The sequence below is a fragment of the Bombina bombina genome, chromosome 4 (assembly GCF_027579735.1).
Source record: "Bombina bombina isolate aBomBom1 chromosome 4, aBomBom1.pri, whole genome shotgun sequence".
Classification (NCBI taxonomy): Eukaryota; Metazoa; Chordata; class Amphibia; order Anura; family Bombinatoridae; genus Bombina; species Bombina bombina.
Window position 1 is genome coordinate 768,995,785 of NC_069502.1, and position 22,525 is coordinate 769,018,309.

Genomic DNA, 22,525 nt, shown 5'->3' on the forward strand with positions numbered 1-22,525 from the left:
GGATAAGCAACACATAAAAGATCAGAAGACATATACACACTATACAGATAAAGAAAATAAATTGAAGCACTTGTTTGTTATCAGTTGCAACATTCTAGGCTATATATGGATAAATATATCACTAATACACAAAGTAGCACTATGTCTAAAAGACAAAAAACTCAAGAGAAAAAACTCACTCGGAAGTTACAGGGTGAAACTTCTTTAGAAGGGGGTGGTGAAGAAGGGTCCCTCTCAGGGGAAGGAGATTGGGTGGTCAGGAAACTGTCAGAGATGTTTTTGCCACGTTTTGATAAAATTCAGTCTGAAGTTTCTAAACTAGCAGAAGATTTTAAAAATTTCTCAGGTAGAATGCAGGAAGCAGAGGAAAGAATATCCGAACTGGAAGATAATCAGGACACAGAATAAGAATAGCAGACAAATATCGGATCTATGTGCAAAAATAGAGGATCTAGAAAATAGGGCACGTAGAAACAATGTAAGAATTATAGGTCTGCAAGAGGGGGGTATGGAAGAAAGTCTACAGGAATTTATGTCATTACAGCTGCCCAGGATACTAGGGGTTGAAGAGAAAGACCTACCCTTAAGGATAGAAAGGGCGCATAGAATAGGGGCAAGAAGGCAGAATATCACCGAGCAAAAACCTAGATCAGTAATTGCTAAATTCCTAGACTTCCAAGACAAAGTTAAAATTATGAATTTATATAGAAAGAAAGGAAGTTTGGAATTTAACGGGAAAAAGCTGTTAATGTTCAGTGATTATTCTATGGAAACACTGAATAAAAGAAGAAGAATGACTCCCTTGTGTACAAGCTTAATAGCAGCAGGGCACAAAGCAGTTGTTATATATCCAGCAAAATTGAAATACGAGGGTGAAGAAGGGGTGAAAGTTTTTGAAGATCCTGAAGAAGTTAAATATTTTTTTAAAATTGCCTAAGGTGATAGTAACAAGGTGGAATAACAAGTTAGATTCTTTTTTCTTTTTAAATAATGGTTACATATTGTTTGATTTTAAATATGAGTATAAATTTTATAAAAAAGAGTAAACAAGCAATAAGGGTAAACCTTGTTGTTAAGGATGTTCTATTTAACTTTTTTTTTTTTACTTTTTTTTGTTTTGTTTCTTTCTTTCGCTCTCTCACTCTCTCTTTCTCCTCCCTCTCTTGCCCTGCGGCCCCTCTCCAGCCCCCCTTCTTTTACAGTTCCCGCTGGCTCTTTTAATTACACCCTTAAGTTTAATCTAATATTTTATGAACACACAGAGTTATAATTATATAGTAAGATAATGCAAAAACTCAAGATAATTTCATGGAACGTTGGTGGGATAACATCCCCTATTAAAAGGAAGGCTATAATAAAATATTTGAAAACATTAGGAACAGATATTGCCTTAATTCAGGAGACCCATTTAAAGGAGATTGAATATATGAAACTAAAATGTAATTGGGTAGGGGAAATTATTGCAACTGATTGTAAAACAAGGAAAAGAGGAGTAGCTATGCTTATCAATAAGAATTTAAATTATAGAATTGTGGAAAAAAAAGTAGAAGAGAATGAGCGTATAGCTATTATTAAAGTAGAAATCAATTCCGAAGTTTTCACAATTTGCAACGTATATATGGACCTAACGAGTATAAAAGATTTTGGGATGATCTTCAGTGTAAATTATTGGAATATTTAGATACAAAAATAATTTTGGGGGGCGATTTTAATATGGTCCCTAGAATGCCAATAGACAGACTCCAGCTTGGAAATAAGAAGGATCCAGGAAGGAATTCTCGTAGAGAAACTAAGATTTTTAAAGATATATCTGCCAACATTGGCTTATGTGATTTATGGAGATATAGGAATCCAGGAGTTCGAAATTACACTTGTATTTCAAAAACCCATAGGTCTTACTCAAGGATAGATCACTTATTAGTTTCAAAAAATGTAATACCTTTAGTCACAGATACATCTATATACCCTATAACAATATCTGACCATGCACCGATAGGTTTAACATATGGATCTCGAATTAAAAAGGGGAATAATTTCTTCTTCCCTAAATATTGGGCAGAAAATACAGAATTCTTTAACTTTTTAAGGAATAAATTAGGAGGGTTTTAGGATTAATAATAGCCAACATTTGGGGGAACCAATACTTTACTGGGAAACTGCAAAAGCAGTCTTAAAATCAGAGATGATCACATTTATGGCTTATAAAAAAAAGAAACTAGGTAAACGCGAATTACAGCTATTAAATACAGTAAATAATTCTTATAATCAATATCTTAGAGATGCTTCTATAGCAAACTGGAACAAATACATTTCGGCCAATAACCAACGGAATTTATTTTTAATGCAAAAGTATACGCAAGAGGAGATAAAAGCTAAAAGTAGATTCCAAAGGTTTGGCAATAAGTCAGGTAGATATTTGGCAGGTCTAAATAAAATACATAAGAAAAGAACAGTCATAGCCAATATCAAAAGAGACGATATTAACATATCCTCCCATGAGGACATCTTAAAAGCCTTTAAAGACTATTATTCAGATATATATAGAACGCACGGAATAAATCAGGAAAGAAAGAGGAAGTTTTGGGAGGAAGTCAAAGTTCCCCAAATTCCGATAGATCAATTGGATTGGCTGAACCGGCCAATCGAGTTAGAGGAAATAATTGGGAAGATAAAAACGCTATCAGCAAATAAAGCTAGCGGTCCGGATAATCTCCCAAATGAATTCTACAGACTAATGAATACAGAAATAGCACCAATATTGGAAAGAGTTTATAACTATGTATTTTCTTCACTTCAAGAACTTAGGTTAAATAGATTCATGGATTCTACTACTATAATTTTACTTAAACCAGGGAAAGATCCTCAAGATATGGCATCCTATAGACCAATCTCATTATTAAACTCGGATTTAAAGATATTAACAAGTATCATAGCTGAAAGGTTACAAAAAGTGATCCCGACCTTAATACATCCAGATCAATCAGGATTCATTAATGGTAGATCATCCTTTTATAATATCAGAAGAGTTACAAATGTTATTACATATGTATGGGCTAATAAAGATACATTTTTTAAAAAAGGAGAGGATTTATTATTATTAACGTTGGATGCACAAAAAGCATTTGACTCCGTAGAATGGGATCATCTCTTTCAGACTTTGAGGATGTTTGGATTGAAAGGTAATATTTTGGAATGTATCAAAAACTTATACTCCGCCCCAAAAACTGCCTTCTGCATAAATGGACAACAAACAGATTTCATAGAAATGTCCAGAGGCACTAGACAGGGGTGTCCTCTTTCACCAATTTTATTCGATCTAGCCTTGGAGCCATTAATGATACAAGTTAGAGAAATGATTCAAGGCATAAGAATTGGGGACACTGAAATAAAAGTAGCAGCATATGCGGATGACATGCTAATATTTTTAAGAAATTCAAAAGAACAGATCCCACTAATATTGGAAATAATAGAAACATTTGGGTCATTTTCTGGCTATAAAGTCAATATACATAAATCAGAGATCCTGTGGCTAGTAAAACAGAAAGGTTCTATTCTAGACTCTAAGTTTAAAGTAGCAGATACATTTATAAAATATTTGGGAATAAATTTTTCTAACACACCAGGGGACTGGTATAAGTTAAATTATGAACCCCTATTTATTAAAATTATAGAGGAAATTAAAAGATGGTCGCATCTACCTATAACCCTAGCAGGGAAAATTAATATGTTCAAGATGATAACAACACCTAAAATTCTATATGTTATCCAAAATTTACCATTAAAAATTAAAAACAAAGATTTATTACGAATCAAAAGAGCTGTAACCCAACTTTGTTGGAAAGATAAAAAAGCTAGAATATCATATGCAAAACTATCTATCGCAAATGAATGGGGCGGAATGGGGCTACCTGACCTAATTTTATATAACCAGGTGTTCTTTGCCAAAATAGTATTAGCTTGGATCTCCAACAACAATAAATTCATAGATTTAGACCTAGAAGAGAACATAGTAAAACCATTTAGCTTAAAATCTTTAATACACGTAGATCACAATAAGCTACCAGATAGGATTAAAAAACTAGATAGCATTACAAACTTAATTATAGCCTGGCAAAAATTATGTAAAATTTTGAAAATAGATTTTCACTTTTCAAATTTTCTACCTTTAAGAGGGAATCCTGGGGTAATGTTGAATGCAGAAGTATGCCAAAAATGGCAGGAAAGAGGCCTTACCTACCTATACCAGCTAATAGATAATCAGAAGAAATGTATACGGGACTTTAATTATTTGAAAGATGTGTTTGGATGGGAGAACTCACATTTTTATATATACCTACAGCTAAGACATTATTGTAATTCATTAGGAAGGGTGATCTACATGAAAGATAATTGGGATAAGCTGACTCCCATAATGAATCTCTTCGCCCAAGGAAGTACTAGTTGCTCAATATTAGGGCTGCAACTAACGATTATTTCCATAATCGATTAATCGGCCGATTATTTTTTCGATTAATCGACTAATCGGATAAAAAGAGAATCAATAATAGTTTTCTATGTTTTAAATAAAATCCACATAATGAGTGTTACAAATATAAACTTCAGACTAAAACTTTACATTAACACAACTGTTTCTTCAATTTTTAAGCAGCAGAGCACAGTTTTATAATCAAACCAAACCACAAACTGTTTGAAAAGAGGTAGAACTAGAAAGGATTAGACTATCACTGTTAATAACATTCTGTTATTCACTATTTCAGAAACTTTGCATTGAAATGCAAAAATCTCAACATGTCCACATGCTTCTGGCTAAGGCTGGTTCTCTGTTTGCAGCTATATTTCCTGCAGCAGAGAAAAGGCTGTTGAGGTGTATAAGTAGGGTTTTGCTAATTTCACCAAAGTGGGATATTTATCTTTGTTAGCTCTTCACCAATGCTGTGTTTTCTACCTTGGCAAGGGACCAATTAATAAAGTAACCGTTGACTTCATTCTAACATAAAAATATCTTGAATATCTATATGCAATGGTAAATAACCAGCTATAAGGTTAGGGGAAATATCTAGTCCGCTCTAAAAATAACGAATTATTGAGGTTGAATCTGGTACATATTATCACAATTTATTAAAAATATAAAAAAACAATAAAAAACAAGATTAAAAGCGCTAAGGACTGTATATCATTAACAACACAAAGCCTTACACATTTATTTATACAGTACTGTACATATAATCAGCAATACCAATTAATACGCTAATAATTGTGCAAACAGATAATAGTGCACATCAATTTAAATAACTCCCATCAATCTAGGGGCAAGGTGTAAACAACAAGCTTGGCACTATATCATGAAAAACATAGTTCCAAACACCAGATTTAATATAAACAATCCAAATGATGACTATTATATCTGGGTTGCACATAAGCAAGGGGTAGTGGTAAACGTATACTGTCCTGAAAAAGTGAAAAGTATACGTCCTTTAGGCTAAGGACATAACCATAAAACACAATACCATATGCAGGAGTTCATTGGAGTAAAGCAGCTGGTGTTGTGCACAGACCAACTAATTGCAAACCGATTAATCGATTATGAGATTCGTTGACAACTATTTTCATAATCGATTATGCCGATTAGTTGTTGCAGCTCTACTCAATATTATATAAGAAACTCAATGACCAAACTAGGATTAAATATGTTTATGAATCAATCAATAAGTGGTTAAGAATTTCCCCAGAACTTAAAGTAACTGAGGAGGATATAAGAGGAAGCATGAATAGAACAAGGAAAGCTACCCTATTATCTAGTTGGAGAGAGTCACAAGTTAAAATATTGCATCACGTATACTTAACCCCATATGTTATGGCGAAATGGGGCAATTCTCAAAATAACTGTTGTAAACGTTGTAGATATGTAAACGCAGATATAGTACATTGTATGTACTCATGCCCTAAAATTAAAACTTTTTGGTTAAAAAAGAAATGTAAGATTAGATTAGACATTACCCCAAAAGAAGTTTTTTTCTTAGTAGAAGGTTTAACCCACGGGTCAAATACTCGTTTTCTAAATACTATAATATTAATTGTAAGAAATATGATATTAAGTGAATGGAATTCCAAAAAGAGTTTAAGCATAAAGGTTTTCTTAAGGCGAATACAGTTGCAATTGACATATGAACAATTTGACACAGACAATCAATCCGAAAAACAAATTGCAAAATTTATGCTTAAATGGGAACTCTATATAAGATCATTAGATCGGGCAATGCAACAAATAATTATTAAACCATTTGAAAATTCAATATATATTCAAGAGGAACAACTTAGGGGGAGCTGGAGAGTGTAGGGCAGGAGCGGGACGGAGCGTGAGAGGTTTAAGGTCAAAATCAGTATTATACATAAAAAGGAGGAGGAGAAAGGAAGGAACTTTCCCCTTTTTCTTTTTTGTTTGTTTGTATGATTTTATTTTTACTTGTTCTATCGCCTTAGAATTAGTAAGGTGCATGTACGATTTGACAATACAATGAGCCAAAAGAAGAGAGAGAGGGGAAGGAAGGAAGGAAGAAGGTTAAAAGATAGATAAGGGAGGGGGGGAAAATGAGAGTAAAGACTACATTAATATATATGGAATATATTGTGTTAAATACTTATATAATATATATGAATATAAGTTGGAAAAACGAGGTTTATATGTTATTTAATAGCAGAAATATTATTTCAATTGGAATTGTGTAACTGCGACTAGAGTCACCTCCAAGAAGATGATACTGCAATTGTAATAGTTAGCAACATGTTTTTGTTGCCTTTTTGTATTTTTTTTTTACACTGTATGTACATGATATAATACAGGATTATCTCAATAAAAAAAAAAATAAAAAAAAAAAAATTAAAAGGTAAGTATTTCTTCACAACGAGTGAAATCTAAGCTTTGATGAATTTTAAAGTGCCCCTGTTTTTAATCAAAATTTTTAAAAAAAAACGTGCACTTTAGCATCAAAATTTACATTCACTTTAAGAATCAGCGGTCATCGGACTGTTGGTTCTCAACCATATCCTCCACATGTTATGTGGTGTTATGTAGTGGATATAAATCTCCCCTGACTTTTCCAGGCGGGCAGGGGTAAGGATGTATGCCCCTGTAAAACATTAGTATGATAAATCTAGCCCTTTGTGTTGTTGTACAATTGTGTCAGTTGCAAGAATGCACCAGGTGCTGATTATGTCACATGACTGTATACATTGATAGATGTAGAATACTTATAATTTCATGGTTCAAATAGTACATACAATTTTAACAGATTTCTTTTTAAATTTGGTATCCTTTGTTTATAAAAAAAGAAAGTGGTGAGCAATGCACTAATGTGAGCTAGATGATGATTGGAGGCTGCACACGTCTTGTCATGGGCTCATCATGTTCAGCTAGTTCCTAGTAGTGCATTGTTGCCCTGAGGCTGAATTTAACCTTTTACCGCCGTTATGGCGTTGTATTCTGTCCAAACGGCACTGGGCTTTAGCACCGTTAGGACGAAATTACGTCATAGCCGTTTGGCTGTCCTGAAGCCCACGTCGCTTCCTGGATGTGATCGTGGTCTGGAGGGCGTGCCTAGCATCATAGGGACGCCCCCCTGACCCGATACCATAATTGAAATCTCGCGATCACGTGCACGATCGTGGGATTTAAATTTGTTTACATCGGAACGTTGTTCCGATTTAGACATTATGACCCCGTCATGAAATGGTTAACTGTGTGTTTAATCCCTTTGTTATGCAAACAATAGTAAAATAATAAAATGCTCAAACACATCAAATATTTTTTTTGCACTTGCGCATACATTTAAAATGCTGTAACACATTTCTAATAGAACCAAGACAGAATTTAGTTTGATACCAATATATTTTATTGTAAAAAAAAAAAACCCTTTACATATGACATTTACACTGGAAATAACAGATACAAAAATAGTGTTGCTGTAACAGGCTGTATTTCCAAAGATTGAATTTATTGTAAATATGTACACCTCTAATAAAAATTAAAAAGGCCTTTAAAATTAGATTTATATGCATTTATACCATATCAGCAGTTAAAAGGGACTGGAAACCCCAAATTTTTTTATTTCTCAATTTGGATAGAATATACAATTTTTAACAACTTTTCAACTTACTGCTATTATCAAATTTGCTTTATTCTCTTGTTATCCTTTGCTAAAGGAACAGCATTGCATTACAGGCAGCTAGCTGAACATATCTAGTTAGCCAATCACAAGAGACAAATGTGTGGAGGCACCAATCAGCAGTCAGCTCCCACTAGTGTAGGATATGTGCGTATTCTTTTTCAACAAGGGATAACAAGAGATAACGAAGCACAGTTGAAAATAGAAGTGAATTTAACCCTTTAAGGACACGGCTTTCAGTTTGCTCAATTGTTTTATGACGGAAATATTCCGTCACATGTCCTTAAGAGGTTAAAAGTGTCTTAAAATTAAATGCTCTATATGAATCATGTAAGTTTAATTCTGAGTTTCCTGTCCCTTTAAGCAATGCATTGCAAAAGATCTGCACACAAAATAAATGTTTTTCTTTTAGAAAATGTACCGTTTTGCAATCCAACAACATAGCTTATTTATTATAAATTTCTTCTTTGACATTGCCAGTTAAAAGAGACATACACCCTTTTTTTTCTAGATTCAGATAGAATTTACAGTTTAACAATATTCCAAATTACTTTTATTACCTAATTTGCTCAATTTTCTTGGTATCCTTTGTTGAAAAGCATACCTACATAGGCTCAGCAACAGCAATGCACTACTGAGCGCTAGCGGTTGGTTGATAACTGGACATAGTTACCAACTGAAAAGCTTAAAATTGCATACTCTATCTGAATCATTTTTTCCCCCATGTCCCTTTAAGGGCAGATATGAGTTCCTACATTAGACAAGCAAACACTGTGCGAAATGTGTAGGGTCAGAATCATTTTGATCTTAATAACCCTTTAATAAATCAATTTATAAAAATTAAAAATAAATAAGTCTCCCAAAATTGGCCAATCCCTGCCTTACTAAATATAAATACAACAATATTTTCTGCATATATCTGAACATTGTTGTGTTGTAAAAGTTTAACACAAATTTCCTCAGTTTTTTTATATCAGAGTTTGGTTTTCACATTGTTGGGGAAAATTACTCGAGCACCAAACCTGAAAAAAAAGTTTAAGCCAAGAAAACCCCCAAGAATTTATGGATTTTTCTGCCAGACAATGGCAACTTGCAAATCTTTGTCATATAGCAGAAATTCCTTATTTTTCCATATTTGCTCAAGGCTAACAAACATCTCCACTATTATTGGTTTTGAGGAACGGCCCATTACATAAAGCAAATCCCTCTGTCCCTATTTGCCTGCAAAATATTTCGATTTAAAAAAGGGACAGTAAGTACCTTTGGAATTACAAGATATTTCTGTTTCAAATTAACATCTTTTTTACTGTAATTTTTTTTCAGTAGCCAATTTCCACCCAACCATTTGCCTTATTTGGAGAAGCCAAACAGGGCTTTAGTCTGCAGACAAGGCTAGTCACTGCCTTAGTATAAAATGCAGTGTTTTGCAGTGTTTTGTTAGAGCCAATTAGGGATAGTTTTGTATCAGTTATCCTTGAGACGTCAGCAGGGTGCATTTAAAGTTCTGAAAATGAAAAATGGCTGCATTACATGAAAAGGGGGCAAAATAAACTATGAAAGTATATTGCAATGTTGTTTCATTACACAGAACTAAACATTTTACATAGCAATCTCAATGTGTCTACTTTCCCTTTAAAATTAAAATCCCACTTTCCACTAACATCATGCAATATCTTCCAGCTCCTTTCATTTCATTACCTTAGAGTGCAGGAAAAACTGAGAGGACAGACATGTATCTTGTTTATATTAAAGGGACATTATACACTCATTTTTTCTTTGCATAAATGTTTTGTAGATGATCTATTTATAAAGCCCATACAGTTTGTTTGTTTTTAAATGTATAGTATTGCTTATTTTAAATAACATTGCTCTGATTTTCAGACTCCTAACCAGGCCCCAAAGTTTTATGAGAATACCGTCAGCTACCTTCTCCAGCTTGCTCCTGTTTGTGTAAAGGGTCTTTTCATATGTAAAAGAAGGGGGAGGGGGGAGTGTCTTATTTCCCACTTGCAGTGGGCTTTCCAGCAACCTTTTCAACAGAGCTAAACTGAGAGCTTCTAAGTAAGTTTTTAAACCATTTCATACTGGATTTTTATATCAGTATCTGTGCATCTTATTCTTTATAGTAGTGTCTATTACATGCAGTTATATGACAATGAGTGTATACTGTCCCTTTAAGCATGTGTATATTCCTATGTGGAAGAGAAGTTCAAGGAAAGGGAGATATGTTTTTTCTCTTACAAACAAAAGTGGTGCTTAAAGGGATAGGAAAGTCAACATTAAACTTACAAGAATCAGATAGCGCATGCAATTTTAAGACATTTTTAAATTCCCTTCTATTTTCAAATGTGCTTCATTCTCTTGGTATCCCTTGTTGAAAAAGAATACGCAAATATCCTACACTAGTGGGAGCTACCTGACGATTGGTGCCTGCAGACATTTGTCCCTTGTGATTGGCTAACTAGATGTGTTCATCTAGTTATCATTAATGCAATGTTGTTCCTTCAGCAAAGGGTAACAAGAGAATGACGCAAATTTGAAAATAAAAGTAAATTGTAAAGTTGTTTAAAATTGTGTATTCTTTCCCTGCCATGAAAGCTGGTGCCTGTCCCTTAAAATTGATTAAAGTAACACTAAACAACTTGCAATTATAAACCATTTATGTTGTCTTGCTATAGAATAACACATCAGCCAAGTTTAAAATATTTAAACACATAGATATATAGAGATAGCCTCTTGTCTTATTTGGGGGGGGGGGGGGGGAAACAATCTGTGCTCTAGTCTGCAGCTAATAGGCTAGCCACGGTTATAATGTTAGCATCCAATACATTGTTTTACAGTTTGTATCTGTTAAAGCCAATTATGGAACAATGTGTAGCAGGGTTAGCCCATTTTTGTAGCTAAATAATATGAAAATGGGACAGACTACAGAATGAAAGTATACAGCAAAGTTGCTTTACTTATGCATAACCAAACTTTTTATAGTCTCAAGGTGTTTACTGCCAAATATTTAACTTTCAAAAAGTATTTTAGCTAAGGCCAAACATAAGACAAAGTAACAATCTCCTGATCTAACAGATGTTTGACTTGCAAATAATAACCTAATTAGCTGAAGTTTTCTGAACCATAGATCTACAATTCAATTTTGACCGAATTGATGCTGTATTAGGGACAAGACTGTTGGAAGATATTGTTAAAATCAACCTCACAATAAAATCAAATACAAATTAACTGCTAGGTGTCCGCATAAAAGAACATTATTTACCATTATTATGTCTGACCTGTTAGGTAAAATGCTCATTTGCATCAGGACTATTATACTAAACAAATACATGCAAATTGGAGGTTCTTCACAACAATAAATGGGGTTAACCATTTAGCTGCCTGATATACTAGGAGTCAACATTTTATATATTCATCAGATTTTATTCAGTGCATTGCAAAATATCTGCAAAAAGCATTTACAACTCTAATTTTGTTAGAAAAATAAGCCTTTTTTTCAAAGCCCGGGACACACCCCTTGAAAAGCCTCTATAATGTTTATCTTATCCCCTTTGCTATAGCCAATTAGGGACAGTTATTAATGAGCTTCTGCACAGATCAATCTATCATTATGCAGCATGTAGGATCACAGTTCTGTATTCCACAGAATGCAATTCAGTTTCTCTAAGGGGGGTAGAAACACTAAACTTTACATAATTAAGGCAGGCAAAATAAATATAGAAAGTGCATTGCACAGTTATTATGCATAATTAAATATTTTATGTGGAACAACATTTTGAATTTAAAGGGACATTATAGTGAAAAAAATACTTATCCTCATTAGAGCACGTTACTTCATCAATATCAACTACACATAGCTATGTGTTTAACCCCTGCAATGAGTTAAACACATAGGAACAGTACCAATCAGGAGCTGCAGAGAACTGCTGATCCCAAAAGGAAACTGACACTGATCCAATCAGCAGTACAATTTGCATGGCCCAGCTGTGCATCTAGTGTTTCTGATTGGATAAGCAGTAGTTTACGCTCAGAACTAACAGTTCTCTGCAAGTCCCAAGCAGTACTTTACCTTTGCTTTGTGAAGGTTAAATACATTGATTTGTAAGGTCAATAATGATAAAATTAACGAATGTGAGCATGTAACTTTTTCACTATAATGGCCCATAATATGGAACAATGCAATACTAGATTCAAAATAAAGTCATTTTCATTCTTCTATAACAAATTATAAATTGTCACAATACAGACCCATGTACCACTGATTTCTATTTAAACAGCAAATGGTGACTAGCAGACTTAAAAGCACTGATTAGAGACTAATCTCATCTATTGGCTGCTTGGCATAAACAATTTATAATGCAATGCCCTAATCTGTTAGTTTTAGCCAAAAAATAATTAAAGTTAACTCTTTACCTGCCTAAATCACAATGACAAAGTAGAAATTCATAAGGGTCAGGGTGACATTAATAACTTACCCTGGCAAAGTAGAGGTTCATGAGGGTCAAAGTGAAGAACTGCAGACATACAGGGAAGCAATAGAGCAACCAGAAGGTGAAGGCACCCAGTGTATTGGCTTCCACAAAGTTCTTGAAATAAAAGGAGAAGAGTATGGCCCGGAGTGAAGCCCATAACAAGCACAAGAAGAGGAAGACTGTCTGGTAGCTGAACCTCTTGTGTTTGTAGTGCAGCACCAGCCACAGCTGCACATAGACGAACCCAAACAGCAGCAGATAAAAGACCGTATACACCGTGGTCAGTCCGAGAGTTACATAGGGGGGCACAGCCGGACTCAGAGTGGGGGGCAGCGAATCATTGCTAGAAAGTTCCATTATTTATATGTCCCAAAGTGCTGATATTAAAACGTCAATAGTAAAAGAACTAGTTTTTAGCAAGAGGAATCTGCCTCTCTGTAGGGCTCAGCTGATCACCTCTGCCCGTGCATGTTTGCAGCTCAGGGATAAACCCACTCTAACGAGAGAAAACCCCAAATAAGCTGCACTTCCTCATTAGAAAGAAGGCTGAGTGACGATTCAGATCACGTGACCTGCTATCCGCATGCTGGAGGGAGGGAGCTGGCTGTGTCAGCAGCAAACCTGAACTTGCCTCACACGGCCTCTGCCTCTCTTTTTGCATCAACGCGCGCTCCATAAAGAAAGATACAGCAGACATAAAGTTTACGTTATCTATACAGAAATATTTAGAACCATATTTTACTTCATATTTTGTCTTTTTTGTTTTTACAAATTTACACCAAAATCTATACCGAAGCTCCGCTTTCATAGTATTTTTTTTTTTATAAGGCATTTCACATGCGTTGAAGCCTTCATACATTTTGAAGAAACCCAAATAATTAGTTATTTGGGCTATTCTAAAAGGAATATTGAGATATACTAAAATAAATGACAAGAAGAAATACCCATAGATTTAAAGTGAATGTAAATTTTTCCAGATTGTATAATATATTGTTGTAGAGAATCATACGATAAAGCATACCGCCACAATCCGTTTTTAATAAAATGTATTATTTCAATGTTATTTTATATAACAATTATCGATCATTCACTTACCCGCTCCTCCCACTCTCTGTTTGCTTATTCTTCCCCATATTACGTAAACAGCGGTCCCACCCGCTGTTTACGTATCGGCACTGCGCGCTCCCGTGTATTTTTTTCAATTGAAATGACAGGACTCCGTATAACATTGTGCGCAAACGCATGCACAATGATGACGTATTACGTCATGGTAATGGGGTGGGTCCCCCTGTGGTTAGAGCCGTTATTGGCTATCAAGACGTCGATCAAAAAATAGAGGAACGGAGCGCGAATGCCGGGAGGAGGTTGATTTCAGCGAAAACAAGGATAAAATAATGAAAATAAAGGTAACGAATAAAAAAGGTAGAATTTGATGAATGAAACTCAAGGTTTTTTTTGACAACTGTTACACAGGTGTTTAGAGAAGAGGCTGACTTTACATTCACTTTAAGACATATATTGATATTTACCAAATATAATTCCTCAAGTACAGAGACACAAATTCTGAAAGTGATGTTACCTGGGATAATATATAGCTGCTTTCTATGGAATGACAAAGATTAATGACATTATGGAATGCCCATAGATTTTAATGGGATGTAAGGTTAAAAGTGTTGTAGCAACAAAGCTATGTGAGCATATCACTTAGATATTAACAAGATATATACCCTAAATTCAGTAACCGACTCAGAATTTTAGACTACATGGAATTATAGCTGTTTATTATGTTCCCCAAGTACCATAGCAGATTCTGAAAGTGATATTAATTGGGATTATACTACTTACATACAGTATAGTTGCTAATTAAATTTTTTATCAAAATGTTCATAATTTGAAAATTTGTATATTTTATAATGCCTACCTTTCTATTGCGTCCTCCGCCCCCTTGCTGTCTTCTGTGTTTATTACTCTTACACGTTAGAGCGGTCCGACCCGCTCTACGTGTCTTTATCCGTGCTTGCTCTTGTGACGCTAATTTTCTGCGCATGCTCAATATTAGATTGTTCTTTGAAGGCATTTACTTCACTATGAGCATTTCCTTTAGAAGTTAAAATGCGCATGGGGCTATCGTGAATGTGCATCGGATAATGGATGAACTTCGAGGATAGCCACATGCACATAGCAAAATATGGGGGCGTAAAAAGAACAGTGTTAGACGCCTATGGGGGACCAATGAGATTAATACATAGCTCATTTGTCACAACGACATGACATTTTTTTTTAATGCAGGTGGAGGTTCGGCGAAGAAGTCTGGCGGCTTTCATGGTACTAAACAGCTTTATCAATTACTTAAAAAAAAATTATGAATGAAAGTCCTATTAATTTATATAGCTGTCTATTCAAGTTTACTTTCACTTTAATAACCATAGACTTTAAAGGGACTTTTTAAATTCACACTTTCTGGGGAACAAGATCCTACTGAGCATGTGCACAAACTCACAGCAGGGTATACGTATACTAGTCTGTGATTGGCTGATGTCACATGGTACAGGAGGCTGGAAAATGGGAGGAAAAAATTAATTTGTCCAAAAAAAATCTACTACTTATTTGAATTTCAGAGTAGGTGTTTAATCATTCTCTTTTTATTATGCACTTGTTAATTATGCAATTCTACTGCATTGAGTGGTCCTTTAAAAGTGCTATAGAACAAAAATTGTGAGACATTAATAGATATATTCCCCAAGTACAGTAGCAGATTCTGAAAGTGAGGTTACTTCGGATTATAGCAGTTTTCTATGGAATGACAAGAGTGAATGACATATGGAATGCCCATAGACTGTAATGGGATGTAAAGTTAGAAATGCTATGGCAACAAAACAATGAGAGATATCAAATAGACATTTACCAGATATATCCTCCAAGTACAGTAGCAGACTCTAAAAGTGAGATTGCGTGGGATTATAGCTGCTTTCTATGGAATGACACAGATGTTTGCGAAAGTGGATTGCCCATAGACTTTAATGGGATGAAGTGCTATAGCAACAAAACTGTGAAACTGTAATGAATCCACTCACACACAAACCAGAAATAGAGTATTTGTAGCTCTTTTGTATATCTATTTCTGCAAACACAGACTTAGTTTGATCAGAAATGGTAACAGTGAGCAATTAATTGCCAGTATAGTAAGTTTTAGAACTCTAACTCTGATAGCCCAGAATCAGGAGTTAGATAAAGTTATGATTTGTGGATGAATCTTTTATCTTCTGTAAATTATGATTCAGAGTCCAGTATACTTCACACACATTCACCCAATAAAATATATACAAAGTCACTCACACAGATTGCTTTTACAACTTTAGGTTTGTCCAAATATGCAACTTGCAAGCAGTATTTGATGTGGAATAATATGCAGAGGTAAAGTGATTCACATCCCATGCGTATAGCAATATACTTAGACAGAGTCAACTTGAATAAATGTGGCAACAAGAGATATAACCGATGCAAACAATATCCAGAATTTGTAACAAACAGAGGTTACCTGTGACTAAGGAGACAGAGAGAGCTTGCCTGTTGCAGGAGTGAATGGCTTGCGGTGAATGTGTGACTCACTTCCGGTTTGAGGATCCAGCGTCGGAAAGCTGCGGAGGTTCCGCGATGTGAAAAATAAACTGACAGGAGCTGCAGAGGGAGACCTGAAAAGGATTTTAGTGCAGAGCGGTAATCACAGAAATTTAGAAACTGGTTTGCAACACAGAGGTAGCTGTGGATTATTCAATTCAAGGTTAACAAACTTTAGGTATAATTTCCAATCATAAATTTGAAAGGTAACGAAGTGACCTGAGTAGTAGCAAAGGAAACAGCCTCCAGGCTGTTGAACTTCTCAATAATCAGGCAAAGATTGATTGTAGGAGGCTCCCTTTTAAAGGAGCAAGGTGCATGAAGGGAGATACCTTAAAGGTATATCACATACCCCCCTCCTCAAGGGCATTCAACAGGGGTGCGGAGATATGGCTTCCCAGGATACCGCCGATGAAAAGCGGAGAGTAGATCAGGAGCGTGAACATCCTCATGAGATTCCCATGAGTTGCTTTCAGGACCATAGCCTTTCCATTGTATCAAGTATTGTACATGACCGCGACGTATCCGGGAATCTAGGATGGACTCCACTTCATATTCCAACTGATCTTGGTGATAAATAGGTGGAGGAGGGTCTGCCAGTTGTAATGAAGGGTCCCCTACGTAAGGCTTAATTAGAGAGACATGAAATGTAGGATGAACAGTGAGATCTTTGGGCAGAGTCAACCGAACAGCGTTTGAGTTAACTATTGCCGCAATCGGGAACGGACCAATAAATTGATTGGCCAATTTTTTACATGGCACACGAAGTTTCAAATACTTTGTGGACAGTAGAACCAAGTCTCCTACGGCATAAGTGGGACTAGGGGAATGATGTAGGTCATAGTACTTCTTTTGATGTTCTTGAGCTTCCTGCAAGTGAGTCTTAAGCAACAGAAGTCTATCTTGTAAGGAATTACTAAAATCCATTGCTCCTGGACAATTCACTGTAGTATGGGATATTGTGATAGTGGTTGGATGGAAACCGTACGTGGCGAAGAATGGTGATACTTTGGTTGAGGTAGAGATTGAGTTGTTGTATGAGAACTCCGCCATCGGGAGGTAATCTACCCAATCATCCTGAAGATGGCTTAGATAACATCGTAGGAATTGTTCTAGTGTCTGATTCAAACGTTCAGTTAATCCATTTGACTGAGGATGAAAGGCTGTGGTATAACGTGTATCAATTTGTAACAGTTTGCACAGAGACCTCCAGAATGCTGAGGTGAACTGAGTACCTCTATCTGTGATCACTGTAGTCGGTAATCCATGTAGTTTGACTATATTATCCAAAAAAACCTTTGCAGTAATAATGGCTGTGGGTAAACTTGTTAGTGGAATAAAATGACCCAATTTAGTTAAGTGATCTACAACCACTAGAATAGTGGTGTACTTTTGTGAGACTGGAAGATCAACAATAAAATCCATTGATATGGTGGACCACGGCATATCTGGTATTGGTAAGGTAGTTAATAAACCAATAGGTTTTTTGTGTGCCACTTTGTTTCTTGCACATATATCACATTTTTTCAGATGATGTATAACATCTTGATTTAGCTGTGGCCACCAGAAGTGTCTTTTGATCAAATTGGTGGTCTTTTGTACACCTTTGTGGCCTGACAAAACATTGTCATGATAATGTTTTAATATCATCATTCTAAGAGCCTTAGGTACATATAATCTATCTTTGTGGTACATCAACCCTGATGTGGAATCTCTCTCACAATTTGGAGGGCAATCATTTTCTTTTTGAGTTTCCAGAAGAATGTCCCTTTCTAAGTTAGAAAGTGAGTATATAAATTTCTCTTCTGGTATGATAGGATTGAGGGTCTCGGAGATGTTCGTAGAATCATACATTCTCGAGAGGGCATCAGCTTTGGTGTTAGAATGTCCTGGTCTGTAAGTAATCAAAAAATTAAAGCGATCTAAAAACAAAGACCATCTGACTTGGCGTGCAGAGAGAGTTTTACTTTTTCTTAAATACTCAAGGTTTTTGTGATCAGTAAAAATGAGAAAAGGTTCTTTTGACCCTTCTAATAGATGCCTCCAGTGCTCTAAGGAACTTTTAATTGCTAAGAGCTCTTTGTCTCCAATGCTATAATTTATTTCGGCTGGGAGCAAGGTTCTGGAATAAAAAGCTATGGGATGCATTTCTTGGTTTTCCTTGATTTTTTGTGATAGAACTGCTCCTATACCGGTGTTGGAGGCATCAACCTCTAGTATGAATTGAGATTGATAGTCTGGCAGCGTCAGCACTGGGGCAGTGGAGAAACAGTGCTTTAGCTTGTTAAAAGCAGTTTGAGCTTCTTCATTCCAATGAAATCTTTGGGATTTCCTTGTGAGTTGGGTTAATGGTCTTACAATAGTAGAAAAATCTCTGATACATTTTCTGTAAAAATTCGAGAAACCCAAAAACCTCTGTAGCGCTCGAACAGTGCGTGGTATGGTCCATTCCTGGATCGTATTTATCTTTTCAGGGTCCATTTGGATTTTTTGAGGAGATAAGATATAACCAAGGAACTTAATCTGTTTAACATGGAAATTGCATTTTTCCAGTTTGGCAAACAATTTATGTTGTCTTAGTCGGGTGAGTACCCATCGTACATGCCTTTCATGGTCTTGTAAATTTGTGGAATAAATTAGAATATCATCTAGATAAATTACAACACATATGTCAGTTAAATCTCGGAATATCTCGTTGATGAAATGTTGGAAAGTAGCTGGTGCGTTACTCAACCCGAAAGGCATGACATTGTACTGAAATAACCCGTATCGTGTGCGAAAAGCTGTCTTCCATTCGTCTCCACTCCTAATCCGAATCAAATTATATGCCCCCTTCAAATCCAATTTGGTATATATGGTAGCATTGGTAAGTCTTTCCAGTAATTCTGGTATTAAAGGCAATGGGTATCGGTTTTTTACTGTTATTGCATTTAAGGCTCGGTAATCTATTATGGGTCTTAGACTTAGATCTTTATTTTTAACAAAAAAAATACCAGCTGCTGCGGGTGAAGTTGAATGTGATATAAAACCTTTTTTAAGGTTTTCATCCAGGTAGGTGCGTAAATGGGTTAACTCATCCTGGGACAGAGGATATATTTTGCCATAGGGTATTTGAGACCCGGGTATTAATTCGATAGGGCAGTCAAATTCACGGTGTGGCGGCAATGATTCAGCCTCTTTTAAATCGAATACATCTACCAAATCAGAATATGCCGCTGGTACACCATTCTCAATAGAAGATATAGAACAGTGTGGATAACACGTATTCGTGCAATATCTAGATGTTAAATTTATCTCACCCTTTAACCAATCAATGCTTGGATTATGTGTCTTTAACCACATGTATCCTAAAATAATGGAATGTCTATCAATGGGAATGATATCGTATGTAAGGTATTCTGTGTGACCATTTTTTGTGGTGGTAAGTAAAGGTATGGTGTGGTGTGTGATAGGACCTTTCTGGATCAAAGTACCATCTATTAACTTCACAAAAATTGGTTGCTGTTTACACACTGTGGGTATTTTATTCTTTTTAACAAATGTATCATCAATATATATCCCTGAAGCACCAGAATCTACTAACGCGTCACTCTGGATGTGGAGACGGTCCCACTGTAAAGAGAGAGAGACAGTGAGCTGGGTTGCAGTAGATAAATTGTATAATGATATTATATTTTTTTTCTTACCCTTCTTCTGTTTTGATAGGAGGGGGCAGGTTGCAACTGTGTGCTCCTTGTGAGCGCAGTAAAGACATAAATTTCCTAATTTCCTTCTTGTTTTCTCCTCTTAAGTCAGAGGTCCTTTGATTGTCCCAATCTCCATTGGGGTGCTAAAAGTCTGATTTCTGTCTTGAGAGACCGTTGATGGATAAGGGCGTCTGATAGAGGGGTCATACATGCTTTTTTCAGCTTTCCTTTCCCTCAGACGTCTATCTAATGTGGTGCTTAGCTTGATTAAGCCGGTGAGTGTTTCAGGCAGTTCCAATCGTGAGAGTTCATCTTTTAGAGATTCAGACAAGCCTAGGCGAAACTGATTACGTAAGCTTACCTCATTCCACAATGAGTCTGAGGCCCACATCTGAAAGTCTGTTGTGTATTCCTCTACAGTCCTTTTGCCTTGTTTTAATGACCGTAGTTTGGTCTCAGCTTGTATTTGGCTGTTTGAATCCTCATACAGACTTGTCATTGCTGAAAAGAAATCAGTTAATGAATCTAGAATAGGGTTGTTCTGCTCAAAGAATCTGTTAGCCCAGGTACGTGGCTCTCCTATCATGTATGAAATTGTGGTGCAAACTTTAATCCTGTCTGAATGATAGGTGCGTGGTTTCAAGGAAAATAGCAAGTTGCATGCGTTTTTGAAATCACGGAACTCAGACCGTTTTCCAGAAAATGGTGTTGGTGTATGTACTTGGGGTTCAGGTATATCCACAGGTTTAGGTGTTATTAAATCCTTTAACATTGCTTTTATGGCTACATTCTCAGCCTGTACTTCTTGTATAGCATGGGCTAAATAATCTAATTTCTGGTACACATTAGTGAATTCATTTTTTACTTCTGTGGGATCCATGTTTTAGTAATTTAACAGGATCAGTTTTAGGCCTGATTATTATGTAATGAATCCACTCACACACAAACCAGAAATAGAGTATTTGTAGCTCTTTTGTATATCTATTTCTGCAAACACAGACTTAGTTTGATCAGAAATGGTAACAGTGAGCAATTAATTGCCAGTATAGTAAGTTTTAGAACTCTAACTCTGATAGCCCAGAATCAGGAGTTAGATAAAGTTATGATTTGTGGATGAATCTTTTATCTTCTGTAAATTATGATTCAGAGTCCAGTATACTTTACACACATTCACCCAATAAAATATATACAAAGTCACTCACACAGATTGCTTTTACAACTTTAGGTTTGTCCAAATATGTAACTTGCAAGCAGTATTTGATGTGGAATAATATGCAGAGGTAAAGTGATTCACATCCCATGCGTATAGCAATATACTTAGACAGAGTCAACTTGAATAAATGTGGCAACAAGAGATATAACCGATGCAAACAATATCCAGAATTTGTAACAAACAGAGGTTACCTGTGACTAAGGAGACAGAGAGAGCTTGCCTGTTGCAGGAGTGAATGGCTTGCGGTGAATGTGTGACTCACTTCCGGTTTGAGGATCCAGCGTCGGAAAGCTGCGGAGGTTCCGCGATGTGAAAAATAAACTGACAGGAGCTGCAGAGGGAGACCTGAAAAGGATTTTAGTGCAGAGCGGTAATCACAGAAATTTAGAAACTGGTTTGCAACACAGAGGTAGCTGTGGATTATTCAATTCAAGGTTAACAAACTTTAGGTATAATTTCCAATCATAAATTTGAAAGGTAACGAAGTGACCTGAGTAGTAGCAAAGGAAACAGCCTCCAGGCTGTTGAACTTCTCAATAATCAGGCAAAGATTGATTGTAGGAGGCTCCCTTTTAAAGGAGCAAGGTGCATGAAGGGAGATACCTTAAAGGTATATCACAGAAACATATCACATATTTACTATGAATATTCCCCAAGTATAGTAGCACATCTAAAAGTGATATTACATATAATTATAGCAGCTTTCTATGGAATGAGAAGGGTGAATAATATATGGAATGTCCATAGAATGTAATGGGATGTAAAGTTAGAAATGTTATGGCAACAAAACTATAAGACATATCAAATAGACATTTACTAGATATATCCTCCAAGTACAGTAGCAGACTCTAAAAGTGATATTACGTGGGATTACAGCTGCTGTTTATGGAATGACAAGGATGAATGTGAAAGTGGATTGTCCATAGACTTTAATGGAATGAAGTGCTATAGCAACAAAACTGTGAGACATATCACATATTTACTATAAATAATCTAGAAGTATAGTGACACATCTAAAAGTGATATTACATATAATTATAGCATCTGGTGAATGACAATGGGATGTAAAGTTAAAAGTTCTGTAGCAACAAAACTATGAGATATATCACATAGATATATAAAAAATATGTTCCCCAAGTACAGTAGCAGATTTTGCAAGGGATGTAAAGTTAAAAGTGCTATAGCACAAAAACTGTGAGACATAGATATTTACCAGATATATTCCTCAAGTGCAGTAGCAGATTCTGAAAGTGAGATTACCTTGGAGGAATATAGCTGCTTTCTGTGAAATGTCAAGGGTAAATTAAAAAATGTAATGCACATTGACTAATGTGATATAAAATTATAAGTCTCAAAGTAGCAAAACATGGA

General features: G+C 35.7%; 1 protein-coding gene across 1 annotated transcript in view; it reads right to left on the minus strand.

The window, feature by feature from the left end:
- The window catches only part of GPR137B (G protein-coupled receptor 137B), a 195,499-nt gene extending 182,330 nt beyond the window's left edge, over positions 1 to 13,169 (minus strand). Inside the window, exon 1 of the mRNA XM_053711100.1 lies at positions 12,641 to 13,169. Coding sequence (XP_053567075.1) covers positions 12,641 to 12,994 — 354 coding nt within the window. The 5' untranslated portion in view covers positions 12,995 to 13,169. The remainder of the gene's footprint in view (positions 1 to 12,640) is intronic.
- Positions 13,170 to 22,525: the final 9,356 nt, after the last annotated feature.